The sequence below is a fragment of the Hylobates moloch genome, unplaced genomic scaffold (assembly GCF_009828535.3).
Source record: "Hylobates moloch isolate HMO894 unplaced genomic scaffold, HMol_V3 SCAFFOLD_1, whole genome shotgun sequence".
NCBI classification, from domain to species: Eukaryota; Metazoa; Chordata; class Mammalia; order Primates; family Hylobatidae; genus Hylobates; species Hylobates moloch.
The window spans coordinates 34034711-34058144 of record NW_026652276.1 but is presented as its reverse complement, the minus strand read 5'-3'; the positions used below and the strand labels follow the sequence as shown (position 1 = coordinate 34058144).

At 42.0% G+C, this 23434-nt stretch overlaps 1 protein-coding gene across 2 annotated transcripts in view; it reads right to left on the bottom strand.

Moving 5' to 3' along the window:
• Positions 1-23434, bottom strand: part of PLEKHM3 (pleckstrin homology domain containing M3) — a 206703-nt gene that overhangs the window by 85881 nt on the left and 97388 nt on the right. For both annotated transcript variants that reach the window (XM_032754736.2, XM_058439120.1), the window contains exon 6: positions 1612-1675. In XM_032754736.2, the coding sequence (XP_032610627.1) occupies positions 1612-1675 (64 nt within the window). The remainder of the gene's footprint in view (positions 1-1611; positions 1676-23434) is intronic.

Sequence of the window (23434 nt, the reverse complement as noted above, 5' to 3'; positions counted from 1 at the left end):
GAAAAATGACTGAAGGATATGAGCATGGTTTTTAAGTTGACCTAAATTCTTCTGGATAAAACAACCAGAGAGGAAAACAATGACAAAAGAACAGAATCACAGCAGTTTGAGATACTCTGAAAGTTGTCACAATTATTATTATTATTTAATGAACTCTTGAAAGAATCATTATCTAGTGTCCAACAGCTTCTCAGGAGTGAGTTGTTGATTTAAATGATTAACCAAAGCTTAACATATTTAGAATTTAGGGCTGAACACACAAAAGGCCAGTTTCTTCCTAGCTGCTAATCTGGTCAATCATTAAAAGTACAAGTGTGGCCAGGCGTGGTAGCTCACGTCTGTAATACCAGCACTTTAGGAGGCCAAGGTGGGCGGATCACTTCAGGTCAGGAGTTCAAGACCAGCCTGGCCAACATGGTGAAACCCCATCTCTACTAAAAATACAAAAATTAGCCGGGCGTGGTGGCACATGCCTGTAATCCCAGCTACTCGGGAGGCTGAGGCAGGAGAATCGCTTGAACCCGGGAGGCGGAGGGTGCAGCGAGCCAAGATCACGCCACTGCACTCCAGCCTGGGCGACAGAGCAAGACTCTGTCTCACAAATGAAAGGAAAAAAAAAAAGTACATGTTCTAATAAAAGTATAAAAGGATGATTTCAACTCTTACATGCTCCGTTATGTTTTACTAAACTTTAAAAGCCATTCAATTTTTTGGCTTGAATACAAGTCAAGGGCTTAACACATTCAATGCCTTTTACATCTTTTCATACAAATTTTTAATTGGTAAAATTCACACACCATAAAATTTACTCTTTTAAAGTAAACAATTTAGTGGTTTTCAGAATATTCACAAGACTGTACAACCATCACTGCTGTTTAATTCCAGAACACTTTCATTAGCCTCCAAAGAAACTCTTTATCCATGAGCAGGCACTCCTCATTTCTTCGCTCTCCCCAGGCCCTGGCAACCACTAACGTACTTTCTGTCACGATGGATTTGCCTATTCTAAACGTTTCATGTAAATAGAATCATACAGTATGTATTCTTTTCTGTCTGGCTTCTTTTACTTAGCATGGTGTTTTCAAGATTTACCCATATTGTAGCATGCATCAGTACTTCACTTGTTTCTATGGCAGAATAATATTTTATTATATGGCTACAAAACATTTTGTTCATCCATTCATTAGCTGATGAACATTTGGGTTGTTTCCACTTTTTTGCTATTATGAATAATGCTGCTCTGAACATTTGTGTACAGGTTTTTCTGTGGACATACGTTTTCAACTCTCTTGGGTATATACCTAGGAGTAAAATTGTTGGGTCATATGGTAATTCTATGTTTAACTTTTTAACTGTTTCCAAAGTGGCTAACGTACTTTGCATCCCATCAGCAATGTGTAAGAGCCCCAGTTTCTCTGCATCCTTGCCAACATTTGTTATTGTCCTATATATCTTTTTATACTAAGTTTCCCCCCCATTCTGAATAAGAATTATCAGGGTTTGTGATGAAAACTACCCCAATGATGGCAGAATACAGTGCAAAGACCAAAGTCAACAAAGAGACTTCTCCAGGAAAGCAACAAAAACGAAACAGCCCCTCTGAGCACTTACCTGCTGCAGGTCGGCGAGGGAATACAGGTGGATCTGTTGAAGGAGGTATTCTCTGGGGAAAATTCTGAAAACAAGGGCAGATAGACAAGTGAACTGTGGTGTTGCCATAACACACATTTTTCTGGTAAGTTTCAAAGTCTCATTCAAGAATTCCTTTCCTCTGCCCTCTCCACTTTCCACCTATACTTCTCCTCCTAAGCCTTCTGAGGAACCTGTAATGTCTTTTTCTCAGATATTTTTCTTCCTAACACAGACACCAGAATGGAGGTGAAAGTTTGATCTTTGTCTTCTAATGTAATCTTAAGGGCTACAAGCACTGCGTGGTGGCCCAGGCCTGAGGAACAGAACATCAGGTTTCTCGTACCAGCTGTGTCCGTAATAAGCTGTGTGATCTCTGGCAAGTCCCCACATGCCCACCTGGCTTCAGCTTCTTCACAGCAGAATGAGGGTGGTTTAATGTGATGTCTCTAAATATCTTTCTAGTGGTATTTTTCTATATCTAAATATATTGATTTTGGATTTCAGAAAAACTGGAGTGGCCACTCATGTCTAGAGGCTTCTACGGCTTTCATTAATGAGGAGGAGTGATACTGAATATCACATTAATGAACTATCCTCTCATATGTATAGTGATGGCAATTTTAGAACCTCTGTACAAATGAGAATAATGGGACAAGATATTTTAAATTAGGACTCTTCAACAAAGTTCAATATCTTCAGCTGCTGTCTGTTCACAGCATCTGGATAGATGACAATGAATGAACTGAAAAAAATAATCCATTATGCGTAAGCAAACAGGTTACCAAAGTGTAGATGACTGGAAAACAACACACACACAAACTAAACCCAAAACAAAATCCATGATACTAAGACTTTTCTCTTTGTCTTATTTGGTACTATGCAATTTTCTTGTGTCTTAAATGAAAGAAACCACCAATTTATCCAATTCACATTTATGACTATTCATTATATGCCAAGCACTATACCAGGCACTAGGAAGACAGCCCAAGTATGAGGCCAAGGAGCATAAAGTCAAGTGAGAGAAAGACACATAAGCTGATAATTACAATACAATGTGGTAATTGAAAATGATAAAGAGTTATGCATGGGGTACATATTTTTTGAGTAGTCTAACATGGTGGATTCCAACCCTGGCTGTCTATTAGAATCACTTGGAGAGCTTTTAGAAAACCACAGGGTATATGCCTGGGTAGAGCCCATAAATCAGTGTTAAAGAAAACAAAACAAAAACTCTCTTGGTGATTAGTACAGCCAAGGTTTAGAACCACTGGCCTAATAATCTTGCTCACTGGGAAAATCATTATTCAGTCTTTCAATTAAGTATGCATTAGTTGCCAAATCCTAGATATTAAATCATTCATCCTTCCATCCATCCAATATTGATTAAGCACACATTGCATATCAGACACTATTAGACTACTGAAAATGGAGCACTGAATCAATTAGACGAAGTCCTGACCAAACGGGGGACTGGAGTAGGTGTATTCTAGTAAGGACCTCTCCTGGAAAGTAGGAAAGTCACTGAAGAATTCTGCTGGAAAGCACTGTTTCACCCACAGGAATGAGACGAGTGACAAGGGCATTATATTCTGGGAAACTGAATGCAGTTCCTAAGGCTGGGCTCCCTTCAACTCTAATGGTTCAGGGCTGCACTTGTGACAGGAAGCAGAGCACAGGTCCAGCACAGCTGGGTAGGGCATAGAAAAAGTACTTAATTCCTCCATGTAGGATTAGCTTCTCTACAGGAAGGCCCCTGTCGTGGAAGGTAGACTAGACCATGGTCCCTGGAGGGACCATGAGATGTAATCAACCTCCATTTTCTTTTTTTTTTTTTTGAGACAGAGTCTTGCTCTGTCGCCCAGGCTGGAGTGCAGTGGCACGATCTCGGCTCACTGCAAGCTCTGCCTCCTGGGTTCACGCCATTCTCCTGCCTCAGCCTCCTGGGTAGCTGGGACTACAGGCGCCCACTACCACGCCCGGCTAATTTTTTTTGTATTTTTAGTAGAGACGGGGTTTCACCGTGTTAGCCAGGATGGTCTCGATCTCCTGACCTCGTGATCCACCCGCCTCGGCCTCTCAAAGTGCTGGGATTACAGGTGTGAGCCACTGCACCTGGCCAACCTCCATTTTCAATAACACAAGCACATGACAGAAATGATCAAGGGACCTCTTCCTCAAGGCAGCCTACAGGAGGTCACTGAGCTTGGCACTGAAGATACATCATTTTATCTCATCCTCACAATAGCCCTGGATGGTAAACACAACCTTCATTTTACATAAGAGGAAACTGAGGCACAGAGGCAAAGACCAATTTGCTCAAGGTCACAGAGCTGAGTTTCAAGGCCAGGACTTTCTGACTCCAAAGGCCTATGCTCCTTCTAATTTCTTGGGGCTGGGGGTGGGGGAAGGAGGGAGGTAGGTTTGAGCTGACCATCTAATTTAGTAATATCATGCATATCTCTTCTGGATGGATGTTTATTACTGTAGTTTAGGCCGGTAGCAGTATAGAGTCACTGATGCTTTTTGAAGCAGGAAAGCCACAATGATGTGCCTCTGAAGGCAGCAGGGAGGGTGGAGAGACTACAGACAGTTGACAAGGCATGTGAGAGTCTGTTCTAGGGTAGACAAGGGGACAGTGAAAGGAAGGAGTGGGTAGATACCAGAGACTTTTTGGAAGAATTGAGAACATTGGGAATAAGTGAAAAAGGAGAAGGGAGTCTAAGATGACTCTGAAGTATAGAGCCTGGGGATCAGAATGGTGATGCCATTGGCCAACTGAGGGCAGGCTTCCAGGGGAGGGAATAAAAAATTGAGCTTCCTATGTGCTGAACATCCAGTGCCTGTGTGGGGAACAGCAAGCATGGACCTGGGCCTCAGATGTAGAGGACCCAGGGCACTTCTGATGGGAGCACAGAGCGGACAGCTGAAGCCATAGGAATGGAGGGAATGGAGTGAGGAAAAACCTGAATGGGAAGGGGGCTGAACCCAGATGAGGGTTGTTTGTTTTTACTTTGTTTACCTTACAATCTAGAACTATCTAAATTGCAGACTTTGGTAGTCTGCAATTTTCTTATTATATTTTGAAAATTATGTTTTTGAAAATAACCAGAATGTTCACATGTACATCCACAGTTCCTAACATTTCTCTGTATTTGTAAAATGTTCTTACCTTCATACCCGTTATCCAGCTTCCCCTAATGCTTACATCTTACATAACCATGGCATATTGACCAAAAATAAGAAATTGACATTATGCAAATTGTAGACTTTATTCAGGTTTCACCAGTTGTTTCACTAATGTCCTTTTGCTGTTCCAAGATCCAAGGACCCATACTTATCTGCAGGAAAGGAAAACTAGGGCAGTCTTTCAGTGGGACTCAAAGGGAGCAGTGTATGATAATATGAGAGACAGAGGATGTTTAGGGGTGACTAAATTGAAGGAATAATCTTACTGAAAGGTAAATGCTTAATAATGAAATCCCTTAAATAAAGTAAAATGAAAGCAATGTGGCAGCAGTGCTAAGAAATGGAGTCCAGTAAGCGGGCTGCAAAATCATTGCAAGACTAGCTCCTGCCTCTTCTGCTGGTTTGTAGAAACATAGGTCAGCTGGAGAAAGAGTTAAAAGGAAGATGAAATGATTTACGGCAGGGACAAGTGCAGGAGAGCATATCTGTAATGTTTTGCTACTTAAAAGTCCTTTCTGCTTTAAAATTCTAAAATTTTTATGATTAGGGATATACAGGATATCAGACTTATTTACAAATTTGCAAACCAAATCACACTGGCATACTCTTCCTGGAGTACTATAACCACTCGGTTATCACATAGTCAACAAGCACTTACTGAGTGTCTAAAATAAGGCATCGTGCTACGTGCTGGAGATGGATACTTCAATGAATACAACTGATGAGCAACAAAGAGAATTTCCAATTTCTCCTTACTAGGCAGGGTCCTTCTTGCTTCCAAATACTATTCATTATTCTTCTCACGAAAATTAACCAACTTTGGTCACAATCATCTCTAATATTCCTTCAAATTATTTGTACAGCACAGCTAAAGTGGCAATGTATTTATTTAATGTTTCTATGTGTATATATATTTCACATATAGTTTATTTTCTCTCTCCTTTTATATGAGATTCTAAGCCCCTCCAGAAGCACTTCCTCTACTGTCTTCTCCATTATGCTTCAGTGTCTAATACTATAATTTACATGAGGTCAGTCATAACAGACACAAAGAACTGGAAAATGCAATATATACAGGACAGATAAAGGAACCCAGCTTATTGTGTCTGGAGAAGATGTTGTGTACAAGAGATTTAGTGCTGGCCATTAAAAACAAAGACTTTTAAGAGAGATAATGCCAATCATCTTTTTTTCTCCCTGGAGGACGGGAGTTGTATGAAAGCACTGAAGTCAAATATGGGAATGAATTTCCTGAGAGGGAAGACTGGTAGGTATTAAAATGTATCTCTTATAGTAATGCTTTTTAATGTAAATAAAAGAAGAAAAATATTTTTTTGCAGCTATTTAGAGATAGGGACTCACTCTTCTGCTTACAGGAGGTAAGGGTTTCCAAGGCAGGGCCAGATAACTTACGCACACTGCCATTTATTCCTCTTTCCCCTAAGGCAGACTGAATTTGCAAGACATTCTCTAAATATTTTCTTTAGGAAGACCAAACAGAGGGAAACTCTGGGTAAATATGGACCTAAAAGCCAAGCTCAGGAAAGTGTGGGCCGTGGCAACTTCCCATCTGGGTGATTCCAAGGGCTTTCCTCTGCTGTGGCTGAGGTCCTACAAGTGGGCCTGAGGAGTCCTTTAGGAAATGAATGGGAAAAGTAAAGATTCCCAGGAGCCAGTTTGCCTTAAACTCTGATTAGCAGAAAGGGGTCCGAAAAACAGGACTAAGGAAGAGGAGTTGTCTTGGTGGGGGAAAGGGTAGCTCAGATGTTGGGGCAGATGGTTGGAACTGTCTTTGGAATGCTCAAGTGGAGTCACCAGTGAGTCCAAGTGGGCGATTTGTGGGCCCCCAGCTTATAGGTTTTAGGTGAAGCCATGAGAAAAAGTGATAGTCCAGGGGGGCACATGCTGGGAAATGAGAAAAGATTGGTTCCTGGTGAAACAGTACTATTAATATTTAGGAGCAGATAAACAGAAAGAGGACTGGGAAGGAGTAGGTTGACAGGGAGGAGAAAAAGCAGAAGAGCCAGCACCAGGGAAGCCAAGGAAGGAGAGAATTTCATGAAGGAAGAAGGTAGTCAATGGCATCAAAGGTAGTGGAGAGGTCAAATAACGTGAGGAAGACTCTCATGAGGCCTGGAAAGTGCCTGCTGGCACACAGGAATCCATCAGTGACCTCAGACAGGGTGGTTTCAGGGGAGGACGAGGAAAGACTGGAGAGGGGTGAGGATTGTGGGTTACTCTTTTACGAAGTCAACTTTAAAGAAAAGGAGGGAAATTGGGCCACAGCTAAAGAAGGATGTAGGACTAAGAAAGGATTTTTTTTTTTAAAAAAACATAAGAGAGACTTGGGCATACTTAAACGCTAACATTAAGAAGCTATTATAGAAACAAAAGCTGAAGACACAAAAGTAGAGATAATTGATGAAGCCTGGCCTTCAAAAGGCCTAAAGGAAACGGGATGTGGACCCAGCTGGAAGCTCTTTCAAATACACACGTTTGCACATGTGTACGTGCGTACATGAAAACACACATACACACTCCCCTCACAGCACGCGTGCGTGCGCACACACACACACTCCCCTCACCATGCGTGTGCGCACACACACACACACTCCCCACACACAGTATTTTCCTAACTGAAACGGTTCAAGTATTTACTAAAGTGTCATATAAAAAAGATTAATAATTACTCAACGGGGCACACTGGCTCACATCTGTAATCCCAGCACTTTGGGAGGGTGAGGTGGGAGGATCACTTGAGCTCAGGAGTTTAGGACCAGACTGGGCAACATAGCAAGACCCTGTCTCTAAAAAAAATACAAAAATTAGCTGGGGGACCGGGCACCATGGCTCACGCCTGTAATCCCAGCACTTTGGGAGGCCAAGGCGGGCTGATCACCGGAGATTGGGAGTTCGAGATCAGCCTGACCAACATGGAGAAACCCCATCTCTACTAAAAATACAAAAAAAATTAGCTGGGCATGGTGGCGCATGCCTGTAATCTCAGCTACTCGGGAGGCTGAGGCAGGAGAATTGATTGAACCCAGGAGCTAGAGGTTGCAGTGAGCCGAGATCGCGCCATTGCACTCCAGCCTGGGCAATAAGAATGAAACTCTGTCTCAAAAGAAAAAAAAAACAAAAAACAAAAAACAAAATATAAAATAAATTAGCTAGGGGTGGTGGTGAATGCCTGTGGTCCCAACTACTCAAGAGGCTTCAGCAGGAGGATCAATTGAGCCCAGGAGGTTGAGGCTGCAGTGAGCCATGATCATGCCACTGCGCTCCAGCCTGGGTGATAAAGCAAGACCCCGTCTCAAAAAAAAAAAAAAAAAAAAGTAATTACTAATTTATTAAATTTAACCCCTAAACTTCATTATATTAAGAACCAAAAGCCACAAACTAACTGAAGGTTATCTGGCTTAGCAGTCCTTTGGTAAACAGGATCCTTGTTGCAGAAGAGGCTGCTCTGTTTAGGGCCTTCTGTGCATTAACTGACCTCACTGTATTGCAGGGCTATTAATCATCATGTCTGGCAGCATTTCTGCAGTGGGCAGCCCTGCCTATGCCAATGCAAGCCCTGACACCAGAGCCAAAGAATAAATGAGATAAGAAGAGTCAACTCCACACTTCACTCACCCATCAAAGGAAACGATATCACTAGCAGGTAGCACTACTGAGTTTCCTGGTAGCAAAGAACATTGAAGAAACGTGCTAGAAGATCATGAAAACCAACTAGCACAATCGCTTCTAGTGCTAACATTTTCTATTTTATCATCTTTAGAATCACCTGACACACTGGGAAGGTAACTTAGGCTTCATTTATAGATTGCTCTAATGAGAAAGGTGAGAAAAGATGAAAATTAAAAAGGAAAAAGGTCATATATGATTCAGAGCCCTTATATTATGTAGCTGGTATTTGGGGTTAAAAATGCAGAGATAATTGCCTATGCAATCAAAGGCAGTAGTCTTAACAAAAAGGTAGAAGGGCCTCATTCCATTTTGTTCCATGACATGAAGTCAAATAAATCAAGACTCATTTAACTTGACTAATTTCTGAGAAGTTCAACTCAGCTCCCACCAAGCCCCAGTGCTCACGAGAAAAAAGAGATTGGGTGAGGCTGTTAAGTAGGCAGACCCTTTGCAAGGTTCTGATAGATTTGATAATATTACCATTTTCCTGAAGCTCAGTTCTTAGAGATGCACAACCAGCATTTAAAGACTCAATGATTAAAATGAGGGAAAAATTTGCAATGGAAATATCTCATCTCAGACAGGCTTTAAAGAAAAGACCCACAACACACACACACGTAAAATTAAAATGATAGCACAACACCAAAAGCAAACTCCACAATTTGATTCTAAATGATAAGGGTCTAAATAAAGAATATGGATAAAGATGCATAAGGAATAATTTTGAAAGGAAAACCATTTATTCACGTAGTTTTACTGTCTTCCAAGAATATGTGCTCCAGGGTAGGTAATTTGTATTAAGTTGAGATGGCCAGTGTCTTTCCTTTGGAGGTCACATATACCCACACCGAAATCAGCAAAAAGCACTATGAAGCATCCCCAGGGAGATGCAATTTGATGTTCTTGATATGAGCTGCAAACTCTTCCTGAAATAGTTACATTAGGCTGGATGTGGACAGGATTCGTATGTCCAGCTATACTCTGAGCTAATGGAAAAACAATTTTAAATCAAAGGCACATATTTCGATAGCAGCCCATGTGGAAGAAACAAGCTTCAATCACTTCTCTAGGTACCTCATTTTGCAAATCTCATTGGCTGAAAAAATGGCAAGATTGCATCAGATATTATATTTTGGCAGGTAGTTACAGGAAATAAGGGTCTCTTTTACCTGCTTATTCAGAAATTGTACTTAAGTTTCTTAGCCACAATCTAAAGCCTCAGGTAGAAATATTTGGGATGTAATTTTAATTGTGAGTATTGTGGCATCTGATTATAAAAATGATAGATTATATCATAGCTGTTACATACCTAGCTCAAATTCTTAAGGTGTTTAACAGTTGCAAGAATATAACACTTCCCCTGCAATGACTTTTATTTTTGTTTTCTCTTAGAAAATGATTTTAGAGGCTGGGCACGGTGGCTCACATCTGTAATCCCAGCACTTTGGGAGGCCTAGGTAGGTGGATCACCTGAGGTCAGGAGTTCGAGACCACTCTGGCCAACATGGTGAAACTCCATCTCTTCTAAAAACACAAAAGAAAAAAATTAGCTGGGTATGGTGGCTCACACCTGTAATCCCAGCTGCTAGGGACGGTGAAGGAGGAAAATCACTTGAACACAGGAGGTGGAGGTTGCAGTGAGCCAAGACTGCACCACTGCACTCCAGCCCAGGTGACAGAGTGAGACTTCGTCTCAAAAAAAGAAAAAAAAAAAGAAAATGATTTTAGAGAATTTATGTATTTCATTTAATCTCAGAATAAGAGAAAACATCCTGGCTTTTTGAAAGATCTCTGAGTAAATAAAGAGCTATGTATGTATGTAGTTTAGTAAAATTAATATATAACTTCCCAGAATTCCTTTTGAAAGTTTTCAAATCTGTTTAGTCATGAATGACACTGCAGACAGTCTGTAGCACCCTTTTACAGTGCTGATATTGGCATATACATAATTTGCTGAATTAGATCTCTGGAGAAAAAGAAGGGAGAGGGAGTAGCTATTAGGATATCAGGAAGATAGATGACTCAAAAACCACACTTTTAGAAGTCATCTAATGGAAAAGAATTCTTGAAGTAGAATGAGGAGAAAGGTTGCTATCAAAACTACCAAAACGACATGCTTTATTTCTGAGTCCTGATAGATTCTGCAGCTAATCTGTTAAGGCTAAAGCCCCACCTGCAGCTGATGAAATTTTTAATTAGCTAACTGGAAAAGTAGCCACAAAAGTCGGGTAACCTTAAATCTTACAGAGAACATAAAGAGTTGTCTTCATTTAGTGAGCTTAAAGAAGCGTTATCCGCAAGTTTGAAGAGCTAATACTTACTGGTCTTTAATGAGACAAATTTAGTGCTAATATTTTTGCTAAAATAGACTTATTCTTCTAAAATTCAGTATTAACCAGACCTTGCACACTTCAGTCTCAGATTTTGGTTGTAAGATACTCCTCATACGCAGTTCAGAGACATTGCAACTCCAGTCTGTGTAGATTGTGCTTTAAGAGTTAGGCTGCCCTGGCCAGGCAGGGTGGCTCACACTTGTAATCCCAGCACTTTGGGAGGCTGAGGCAGAGGATCCCTTAAACCCAGGAGTTTGAGAGGAGGCCTAGCAACATAGTGAGACTCTGTCTCTACAAAAAATAAAAAATAAAAAAATTAGGTGGGCATGGTGGCATGCAGCTGTAGTCCCAGCTACTCAGGAGGCTGAAGTAGGATTGTTTGAGCTTCGGAGGTCGAGGCTGCAGTGAGCTGTGGTCATGTCATGGCACTAAGCAACAGTGATACCTTGTCTCAAAAAGAAAAAAAAAAATTCTGCCCTAAGAGACATGTTCTTAATAAACTGCCCTCCTAGATCAAGTGTATTTGATTTATAAGAGCATGCAATCTTTTCTCTCTGTATCAGATAATCCTTCTGCCTAATATATTTGACTTTTTAGGGGGTGAGGGGAGAAGAGGGAGTGTTGATATGAAGTGATTCTACCAGCTCATTTGGTATTAGATTGCTCATGCAATCTTTTGTTGAGTACACTGAATAATAATCTCCACCTGCTTCTTCCAAGATCAATAACATGTAGGTATGCCCACACATCAAAACACCATTTACACTCATTTCATTATGTTTAGACAAATATTTACCAGCATAAAAAAGATGTTCACAATATACTAAGTGAAATGGTTAAGGACAGTATAAAACCACTTTCAGCGCCGGGCATGGTGGCTCATGCCTGTAATCCCAGCACTTTGGGAGGCTGAGGTGGATGGATCACAAGGGCAGGAGATCGAGACCATCCTGGCTAACATGGTGAAACCCCGTCTCTACTAAAAATACAAAAAATTAGCTGGACGTGGTGGTGGGCACCTGTAGTCCCAGCTACTTGGGAGGATGAGGCAGGAGAATGGCGTGAACCTGGGATGCGGAGCTTGCAGTGAGCCAAGATCGAGCCACTGTGCTGCAGCCTGGGCAGCAAAGCAAGACTCCGTCTCAAAAAAACAAACAAAATCAAAAAACAAAAAAACAAACAAACAAAAAAACCAAACCACTCTCATGGGGAAAGATCATCTGCAGAGGAAAAGGTCTGGGAGGATATGCATCAAACTGGTAGGATATGAGTGGCTTTCTTATTTTTGTTTTCTATGATAAACAGTATTCTTTTGTAATAAGAGAAAAAATAAGTTGGGCCAAGTTGGGCAGAATCTTCATTCATTTAATTAATTTATTCAACAAGTATTTATTAGCCCCCACTATATGTACAGCTCTAAGCAGTGAATATAACAGATAAAAAGTCATGACATTTTGTAGCTTACATCTAGTAGAAAGGGCAGAGCCAGTGCATGTGGCTGCATAGGTTGAACAAAGCAAAACGTCTACATTCATACCTGATGGCCTAAGAGGGAGACAGACAAAATAAAATACCATGTTTAATGGTAATAAGTAAGCAGAGAAAGAAGACAGGAGGCGTGTGTAGTGGGCAGTGGGGTACAAACAGACACTGTGTTGCCATTTAAAACAGAGTGGTCAAGGATGCTTCATTAAGTGATGGCTGCTCAAAGACCTAAAGGAGTTAGGAAGCAAGCTTGGTTTCACACTGAGAAACAAACCGATAAAAAAAAGAAAAAAGAAAAAAAAAAGGAAGCAATCTCAGCAGTTATAGAGGGAAAGGAAAAGCAAGCATAGAAACTAAGGTGGCAGCCAGCTTGGTATGCCCAAGGACCAACAAAAAGGCCAGTGTGACTGGAACACAGTGAATTAGGGGGAAAGTAGTGGGCGATGAGGCAGAGAGGTAATGGGAGATGAGACCATGTATGCCCTGGGCTTTTACTTGGAGCAAGAGGTGAAACTATTCGTTTGGGCCAGGAGTGACATCATCTAATGTATACATTAGCTATAGTCTTAAGAACAGACTGAAGGGGGCTAAGGGTGGTACAGGAGACCAGTTACTGGAATAATCCAGGCGAAAGGTGATGGTGGACCCAACCTGCAGCAGTGAAAGTGGTGAAAAGTGGAATAGATTTTGAAGCTGAAGCTGACAGGTTTGCTGACTGGATGTAGAATATGAGAGAAAGGTGTTTGGCTTGAATCACTGGATGGACAGAGATGCCATGAAGCAAGATGGGAAATACTGCAGGAGGAGTAGTTTGCAATGTGAGTTGGGGTGGGTGGGAATACTAGGAGCTAAGTTTTGGACATATTAAGGTTAAGACATTATTAGCCAAAGAGCATTTCAACCTTTGGACTTAGCCTCAGCTACAGTGAACTCACTAGACAGACAGTTTTTTTCTAACATAACAAGGGAAGGAGGGGGAAGGCAGTCTTGGTAAATCAAGTGACATTTATGAGGACTGGTCTAAGAGCAGAGAAAGCTGCTAAATTTTGCTTGAAGGAAGAGGAAGCAATGAGAGTCTGTCAGGACACAAACATACACACACACACACACACATTTTTCTCCAGTATTCACCAGGACAGTGTTAATAAAAATGGCAATCTTTATAATAGAAATTTCTCATTTCTATTTGGTAAAACTGATATTTCAGTGGGAACTCCTGCTGGATATAATCATAATTTCAAATAAAATGTGACACCAAAGATAGGAAGAGATGGCTTAGAAGGTAGAAGAATCACTTTGGGTATTCTCTTGAAGCTCTCAAGCCAAGCCATTAAATTGCTTCGGAATGGTCTAAGTCAAGGACTAAACCTGACAAACACGTAGGAGCAAATGCTCCCTGAGAACACAATTCTGTTCTAAGCAACCAGGGAAAGAGGCCTAATATTGCCTACTGCCCTCAACTAGTGCTGGAGAGAGACGAGTTTTACATTTATACCATAATGGGCTGTGGATTTGCCAGGCACCCCAAGCCCCCAAATCACATTTTTGATGATTGAGAATGGGAGATACTGAAGCATCCACAGAAATTTCCCTGGACTGGATTTCACTTCAGCACTCAGAAAAGAAAATATGACTTAAACTGGGATTTCTGAAAAGCTAGTCCAAACAGCTGGTGTCAGTCTGGTGATGTTTTTAGCAGTCCAAAGTAAAATGAGAAAAAAAAATGTAGAATGATTTCTAAATCTACTTGATTTTAAAAAGCTGTTTGATTTCTAAAGCAGTTTGCCTTTTTCTTTTTTTTTAGTATTACTATGTTCTTACATGAAATGATGGTGAGAAATAGAGGGTAATGTTTTTATTTCTGTTTTGGCTACAGATATTTACAAGGCAACCCTACAGTTATGTTCGCATTTTTGTTTTAAGTTTACAGGTCTGGGACATAGGAAGGTATGGCAAATGCTGACCTGGAGTAAATGCATTTGCTAGCACTAACCCAATTGTCATGCCTGGTTCTCCACGGCTGATCAAGCTTGCCAACGAGCACAGGAGTGCCCATCTCAGCAATCCGCCTCCCTGTTTAAGGGACACCACTGTCTGCCACCTCCCTGCCTTCCTTTACACTCTCAGAGTGTAGCATCTTAGAGTCATAGTTCCGTTCCTTCCCTCCCTCCCTCCTTCCTTCCCTTCCTTCCTACTTTTTTTGTTGTCTCGCTCTGTTGCCAGGCTGGAGTGCAGTGGCGCTATCTCGGCTCACTGCAAGTTTCGCCTCCTGGGTTCAAGTGATTCTCCTGCCTCAGTCTCCTGAGTAGCTGGGACTACAGGCGTGCGCCACCACACCCAGCTAATGTTTGTATTTTTAGCAGAGACGGGGTTTCACCATGTTGGTCAGGATGGTCTCGATCTCTTGACCTCACAATCTGCCTGCCTCAGCCTCCCAAAGTGCTGGGATTACAGGCGTGAGCCACTGCACCCGGCCTCTCTTCTTTTAAAAAAATTATTATTAAATATTTTTAATTGACATATAATGATATGTATTGATAGGGTACAATGTACTATTTCAGTACATTATACAATGTATAATAATCAAATCAGGGTAATTAGCACTTCTATCATCTCAAACATTTATCATTTCTTTATGGTGGGAACATTCAAAATGCACTCTTCTAGCTATCTGAAAATACACAACAAATTATTGTTAACTACATCCACCCTACAGTGCTATAGAATGCCAGAACCTATTTCTCTAACTGTAATTTGTATTTGTTAACCAATCTCTCCCTAACCCTCTCATCCCTCTACCCTTCCCCACCTCTAGTGACCATTGTTCTACTCCCTACTTCTATGTGATCCACTTTTTCAGTTCTTGCATATGAGTGAGAACATGGAGTATTTGTCTCTCTGTGCTTGGCTTATCTCACTTAACATTGTCTAGGCTCATCTATATTGCTGTGAATGACAGGATTTCACTCTTTTTTATGGCTGAATGGTACTTCATTGTGTATATTTACCAGATTTTCTTTGTCCATTTGATGGAAACTTCCACAGTGACTAGTGGGATCCCCATAAATAAGGGGAGCAGATATCCATCTGACATAATGATTTCCTTTCTTCCGGCTACACACCCAGTAGTAGGATTGCTGGATCATATGGTAGCTCTATTTCTAGTTTTTTGAGGAAGCTCCATGCTGTTTTCCATAGAGCCTGTACTAATTTACATTCCCACTAACAGTTTATAAGAGTTCTCTTTTCTCCACATCCTTGCTGGTGGTTGTTATTTTCTGTCTTTTTGATAGTAGCCATTCTAACTGGGGTGAGATGATATCTCCTTGTGGTTTTGATTTGCATTTCCCTGATGTTTAGTGACGCTTTCTCTTCTTTCTAAATACCATCTGCCCTACCTATCTAAAAGGGCTGCTGTAAAGAACAAATAATATATTTAAGGGGAAGTACTTTGTGACTAATGAAATCATAATTATCTTTATATACAGTAAACTATCCTACACATAATTACTATTATTAACAAACTTTTATTGCATCACTAGCATGTGTGGTCTTCTATTTTAGGTTTCAAGGACAATCGTGGCCTTTAAGGGCCTTCTGATCTAGCCAGCAAGAGAGGATATATACATAAGGAGATGAAAACCATCCAAGCCCTGGCCGGGCACAGTGGCTCACGCCTGTAATCCCAGCACTTTGGGAGGCCGGGGAGGGCAGATCGCGAGGTCAGGAGATCGAGACCATCCTGGCTAACGTGGTGAAACCCCGTCTCTACCAAAAATACAAAAAATTAGCTGGGCGTGGTGGCAAGCGCCTGTAGTCCCAGTTACTCGGGAGGCTGAGGCAGGAGAATGGTGTGAAGCCGGGAGGTGGAACTTGCAGTGAGCGGAGATCCAAGCCCTTAAGTGCCAAATGTGTGGTCCAGATGATCACTGCTGGAAGAGACCAGAGAAGGGATCAGCTACTGAGGACAGGTGGGAAGAGGCAGCACTTGAGTTGGCTTTAAAGTAAGAGAAGCCAAGTGAAGTCGAGTCGAGAGGACTGGGAGGCAGCTGGTGTCAAGGAAATGAGTATGTCATTTTGGCTGGGCTGGGGTGGCTGTGATCCATCAGGAACACAGTGGAAGATTCTGGCTCGTGGTGTGGTCCACACAGGAACCACGTGGAAGTTAAAGTTGTGCATGTAGGTCAGGGTCAGATGACAGAGAACCTTGAAAACCTATCCAAGGGTGTTGCGTTATCCTGTAGGTAGCTGAACTACTCACTGTCTAATAAGACCATTTTACATATTTACAGTAGTACATATGTTAGAGGGACTGAGGAGGGGTGCCATGGGGAGGTAGGATCCCCAGTTAGAAAAGTATTAAAATGAAAAAAAAAGAAAATTATTAAAATAGCTAGGCGCGGTGGCTCATGCCTGTAATCCCAGTACTTTGGGAGGTGGAGACAGGAGGATCACCTGAGGTCGGGAGTTCAAAACCAGCCTGACCAACATGGAGAAACCCCGTCTCTACAAAAAAATACAAAATTAGCTGGGTATGGTGGCACATGCCTGTAACCCCAGCTACTCAGGAGGCTGAGGCAGGAGAATCGCTTGAACCCGGGAGGCAGAGGTTGCGGTGAGCCGAGATGGCACCATTGCACTCCAGCCTGGGTGACAAGAGCGAAACTCCGTCACACACACACACACACACACACACACACACACTCTTAAGAGAAAAGAAAATTATTGAAATAAGGTGATGACTGGCCATCAGAGAAATGCAAATCAAAACCACAGTGAGATACCATCTCACACCAGTTAGAATGGCCATCATTAAAAAATCAGGAAACAACAGGTGCTGGAGAGGATGTGGAGAAATAGGAACACTTTTACACTGTTGGTGGGACTGTAAACTAGTTCAACCATTGTGGAAGTCAGTGTGGCGATTCCTCAGGGATCTCGAACTAGAAATACCATATGACCCAGCCATCCCATTACTGGGTATATACCCAAAGGACTATAAATCATGCTGCTATAAAGACACATGCACACGTATGTTTATTGTGGCACTATTCACAATAGCAAAGAGTTGGAACCAACCCAAATGTCCAACAACGATAGACTGGACTAAGAAAATGTGGCACATATACACCATGGAATACTATGCAGCCATAAAAAATGATGAGTTCGTGTCCTTTGTAGGGACATGGATGAAACTGGAAAACATCATTCTCAGTAAACTATTGCAAGGACAAAAAACCAAACACCGCATGTTCTCACTCATAGGTGGGAACTGAACAATGAGAACTCATGGACACAGGAAGGGGAACATCACACTCCGGGGACTGTTGTGGGGTGGGGGGGCGGGGAGGGACAGCATTAGGAGATACACCTAATGCTAAATGACGAGTTAATGGGTGCAGGAAATCAACATGGCACATGGATACATATGTAACAAACCTGCACATTGTGCACATGTACCCTAAAACCCTAAAATGTAATAAAAAAAATAAATAAATAAATAAAATAAAATTAAAAAAAAAATTTTTTTAAGGAAAATGAATGATATTATATACATAATATAATTGATTTTATAGAGTCTATGAATTCAGAATGATTTAATTTCTTGATAAGGCAAGTACATATAACACAAGCTATTGAGGAAAATTTTTAAATAAAGTAACTGTAGGTTGTGAAAAAAAAATAAATAAAAAATTAAAAAAAAAAAAGAAATAAGGTGATGAGAGTAGAGACAAGGGAGATGGCAATGGGAATGAAAAATAAGGGAAGAATTTGGCTCTTAGAGAACCTTAAAGCAAAACTTTTGGACTATGTCAAGGTTCAAACTAGGGGAAAATAAGGGAATAATGTCATGATTAACTGAAACATACCTGACCACATGGATATATATACATACACACACACACACACACACACACACACACACACACACACACACACACACATATATATTTTTTTTCTGAGGCGGAGTCTTGCTCTGTCTCCCAGGCTGGAGTGCAGTGGCGCAATCTGAGCTCATTGCAACCTCCGCCTCCCAGGTTCGAGCGATTCTCCTGCCTCAGCCTCCCGAGTAGCTGGGACTACAGGTGCATGCCACCACGCCCTGCTAATTTTTGTATTTTTAGTAGAGACAGGTTTCACCATGTTGGCCAGGCTGGTCTTGAACTCCTGGCTTCAGGTGATCTGCCCACCTTGGCCCCCCAAAGTGCTGGGACTACAAGTGTGAGCTGCTGTGCCTGGCCCACATGGATATATTTTTCAGGGAAAAAATAATTTCAATTTGAAGTGGGGATGTCCAGTAGGCAGCTGGACATAACAAACTAGTGAGTGATCTCCTCAAGGAAGAGTGCTTGGCCAAACGTTGTCACCTTGTAGTCAGTGTCGATTTACAGAGGGACCATGGCTCTCCCTGCAGATGACAACAAAGTGCCCTGATAAGGCCAGGTGTGGCAGCCCATGCCTGTAATCTCAGCACTTGGGGACGCCGAGGCAGGTGGATCACTTGAGGTCAGAGTTCAAGACCAGCCTGGCCAACATGGTGAAACCTGTCTCTACTAAAAATACAAAAATTAGCCAGGTGTGGTGGCACATGCCTGTAATTCCTAGCTACTCAGGAGGCTGAGGCAGGAGAATTGCTTGAACCTGGGAGGTGGAGGTTGCAGTGAGCTGAGATCGTGCCACTGCACTCCAGCCTGGGTGACAGAGAGAGACTCTGTCTCAAAAACAAAACAAAACCAAACAAACAAACAAAACAACAACAACAACAAAACCAAGTGCCCTGAGAAAGGGGCACCTTCTGCTAGCTCACATAAAGTTGCCCCATTGGCTCCTGTCAAGGCTGGAGGATTATGCAGAAGGGCAGCCAAGGTGTTGGGTATTCCTAGCATCAGGGAAATGGAGGATGTGGAGGCAATGAGGTCAAGGAGAAGGGGGAGACTCGGACAGGACAGAGTGCAGAGAAGGACAGGGAGAAGGAGGTCTAGGAGAAATGGTGACCAACAATGCCCAGGAGGCGAAAGAAACAAGGGCCTCAGGAAGTCAAGGTGTCAGAGAAGAGTGCAATCCACAGTCAGCCTGCAAGGGGCCACGTCAGAAGTGAGTGGGCAAAAGGGAAATGGAGACAGTTCTGAGTGCTTAAGATGGGATCTTAAGGGTGGTAGTACGAACAGGGTTTTTTTTGTTTTGTTTTGTTTTGTTTTTTTAGTGAGAGGGCAGGTAAAAAAAATTAGAGAGTATGACATTAATTAACTATGCTAGAAGCAGGGAGGGAGGATTAAGGGGCATGGTCCCTGAAGGATCTGGGTGGATCACTACTGATGGGCCAGAGTCCGCATCTCATAACTTCTACTGATGCTGTGTGCTCTGCACAGAAAGGCGTGGCAATTCCCTGAATCCCAGGCTCTTGGATGCCTCCAGGCTCATCTTCCTTTTGCCTCTTCTCCCCTGTTCACCTCCTGGCTCCTCCTGAATTATGATCTGCTTAAAATAAAAGTTATAGCAGCTAATATTTCCTGAGAGCTTGCTCTGTTCTGGGCATTAAATCCCTGAATCCTCACACTTTCCTTATGAGGTGGTATTGTCTCCAGGTGAGAAAACTGGCTCTGAAAGCGATCAGAGACAGAAATGAGCTCTGAGCTCAGGCAGTCCAACTTAACTCAGAGTTTATAATAAACCACCTCCATTTGTGTCCTCACTTTTTTCTTTTTTCTCAGTTTGCCCCACCGGGGCTTGGTAACCCAGCTCTAATCTTTAGCTTTGTGGTGAGGCTGCTGCTCCAGGTAATGGTCCCTCCCTCAAATCACTGTACCACAACTGCCTGAGGGGTGCATTGTAACGGCCTAGCCCAAGCCTTAGGACACCCCAACACATCTTCTGAGGAACTTTGAAGTCGACCTGGTGTGATTTCCTCTAGCTCTACAAGCCTCTTCATGTCTGTCTTTTGAGAGAACCACATCTAGACATTCGGCATCCTTTGAGATGAACTTCCTGACCGAGTTATGGATCCAGTATCTGAGACATCGCCAAACTCTATTCTTAATATGTAATTACATGGCCTTGGTGTTAAAACCTCGAATGCCTAGGCCCGGGGAACCACCATAAATGAATTAAATGGGCTGGAGATGAGAAAAATAGGGCAGCAATGTGTTATATGCCAAGTGGCACTGGGTTTGGGGAGACAAACTAGAGCAGAAGAAGTTACAGCAAAGTGGCGAGTCAAGTGTCTAAAGCTGATCTCTGCTACACAGAGATCAGAACTCATTTCCCAAGAGAAACCAGAAAGCTTCACTTTGTGTGTGCATGAAAACTCCTGATTTTTTTAAAGTTGGCAACTATTTCACAATTTCAAAACTTTGTGGGGCCATCCCCGTGAGGCCAAACAAAACATGTCTGCTGGCCAAATCTGGCCTTGAGGCGACACATTCTACTGTGCCTGTGTGTGACACATCCTGCTGTTCCTGTGTTCAGCAAGAGCTGAGGCTCTTCCTAGCAGTTCTTAATGTCCCTCCCAGAAATTTCCCTAACAGCTGCTGATCCAGATGTGTCCTGACATTGCCATGTATGCCCAGATTTTCCACACATGCACCTTCATGTGTGGACACTGTAAATAATTCTTCTCATGAAAAGTTAACTAGACCTTGAACTAATTCAGCAGGGCCGCCATCTGGGAGTCCTCAGAAACAGTGAATTGTCAGCACTGTAAACATTTTAAGCTTCGGGGAGGACACTGACTTTTTCTAAACTAATCACCCCTGCCCGTCAAGATGTGCAGTATGGGTTCAAGAACAAGGCGTTCATTTAACAACAATAACAAAAACAGTGAGGATGAATACCGGACAGCCATCATAATGAAAGGCCTAAAAGCAAACTATGACTTCCCTAATAAGGCGACGGCCAAAGCTGGCTCCCTGGCGGTCGAGCGCCAATACAATTAATCAGTCTGTTTTCAGTTTTCTCACGACAGCAATATTAACAGTTTGCTTTATTCTGTTTATATGGTGCTGACAGGTCTTCGGCATGTTGGGCCTACTTGCTGGAGATTAATGGCCACTCTCATATTGAGGTAAAAACCAGGCAGGAAGAGAATGCCTTTTACGACTAGATAAGAACTGGATTCTCTTGCTTTTTTTTGTTCCCCGTCAACTCCTCCCTCTTTCAATTTCTATCAGGGATATATAAGATTAGTTAAGTCCAACAAGTTCACCTCACTGTTTAAACTCCCCCACTTTAGATGTTGTATCCTCAGGTAAAACAAAGGGAGCCTTAAATATTGATTTTGGATAAACTCATTACATATAAAGGTATTGGTGACTAACTTTGTTTTTAAGAAGTCAGATTCAGCCTGGGCAACATGGTGAGAGCCCGTCTCTACTAAAAACACAAAAATTAGACAGGTGTGGTGGCACATGCCTGTAATCCCAGCTACTCAGGAAGCTGAGGCAGGAGAATCGCTTGGACCCAGGAGGCGGAGGCTGCAGTGAGCCGAGATCATGCCACTGCACTCCAGCCTGAGCGATAGAGTGAGACTCTGTCTCAAAAAAAAAAAAAAAAAAAAAAAAAAAAAAGGAAGTGTGGCTGACCGGGTGTGGTGGCTCACATCTATAATCCCAGCACTTTGGGAGGCTGAGGCAGGCGGATCACCTGAGGTCAGGAGTTCAAGACCAGCCTGGCCAACATGGTGAAACCCCGTCTCTACTAAAAATACAAAAATTAGCCAGGCGTGGTGGCACATGCCTGTAATCCCAGCTACCCAGAAGGCTGAGACAGGAGAATTGCTGGAACCTGGGAGGCGGAGGTTGCAGTGAGCCAAGAACGTGCCACTGCACTCCAGCCTGGGTGACAGAGCAAAACTCCGTCTCAAAAAAAAAAATAAAGTGTGGCCTGGCTGCAGGAAGTATGGACACCCCAGCAAAACTCTTGGAGATTATTTCACTAAATAGTCGTATTTCAAAATAAATCATCCCTGGTTGTTTAGTGGGTAGAAAAACAATTTTTTAAAATTACATTGTAATTAAATTTTTTAATAAAAAAGATTAAAAAAAATTCAACACCAGCCCCCCTCAACTTACCCCCTCCCTCAAAAGCCGTAAAAGTACTACCTGTTACTAGCACACTTTTCTCTGCCTCAGGTTTGAGAGAAATGGTAACCCTAAACAATATTTTAACAACATGTAAGTATAGGAAATCTAAAATAACAAAATTTAAAATAAAGCAGTGCTTCCTCAGTTTCTGTAGGAATCAATGTCTCATGGTTGGCTGGTAGGGAGACTGCTCCACCCATTTTATGAAACAGTCACATGGAGAAGCATGCACTGTATAAGCAGAAACTATAGGCCTGGGCTCAGCTAGCTTTCCATCCATTCTCCCTTGCTCACTCCTTTCTTGACATAGCAGCAGGAAAAGAGGATTAATTCTAGTAGAGAGAATAACGGGGTGGCTTTTAAGTGGAATATTTTAGCAAATATTTTTAAAGCCAGATATAAGAACAGTCTAGGATAAGAAAGTGATATTAATAATAATAATAATAGTATTTACTGTATGCTTACTATGTCCAAGCACTGTTTTAAACACTTCAGTTGTGTGAACTCATTTAATTCCCACAAGGGAATGCCTTGAGAGCAAAGTAATAATTTTTGCCTGAAGGGCAGGGTATTTGAGAGTAGAACAATATACCGGGTTAGACTTGGGCAGATCTTGAATTCTATACTTCTATTTTAAATAATTTATCTAACGCAAAGGTTGGATTGAAGAGGGAAGAAATGTTAGGCTAGTTACAAGGACACTGCAATAGCCTTGAGATTCTCAACCAGGGTAGTGTATTAGAAGTAAAAAGGAGAGGAAAGATTTGAGAGTTATCTCAGAAACAGAACCATCTAAATTTTTTGGACTGATTTGACTGCTCTTTCACTCATTTGCTTACTCACTCAACAACTGTTTTTGAGTGTTTTGGATGGGTCAGACATTATGCTAAGTGAAAAATAGGAAGGTAAGAAAAAGAAGACTCTGAAGATGATTCCCTCCCCAAAATTGGGCTACTAGCTATTACTCAGTGGTCTGAAGTGACACTTAACATACATCCATCCCTCCCTCCATCTATCCATTCAGTATTT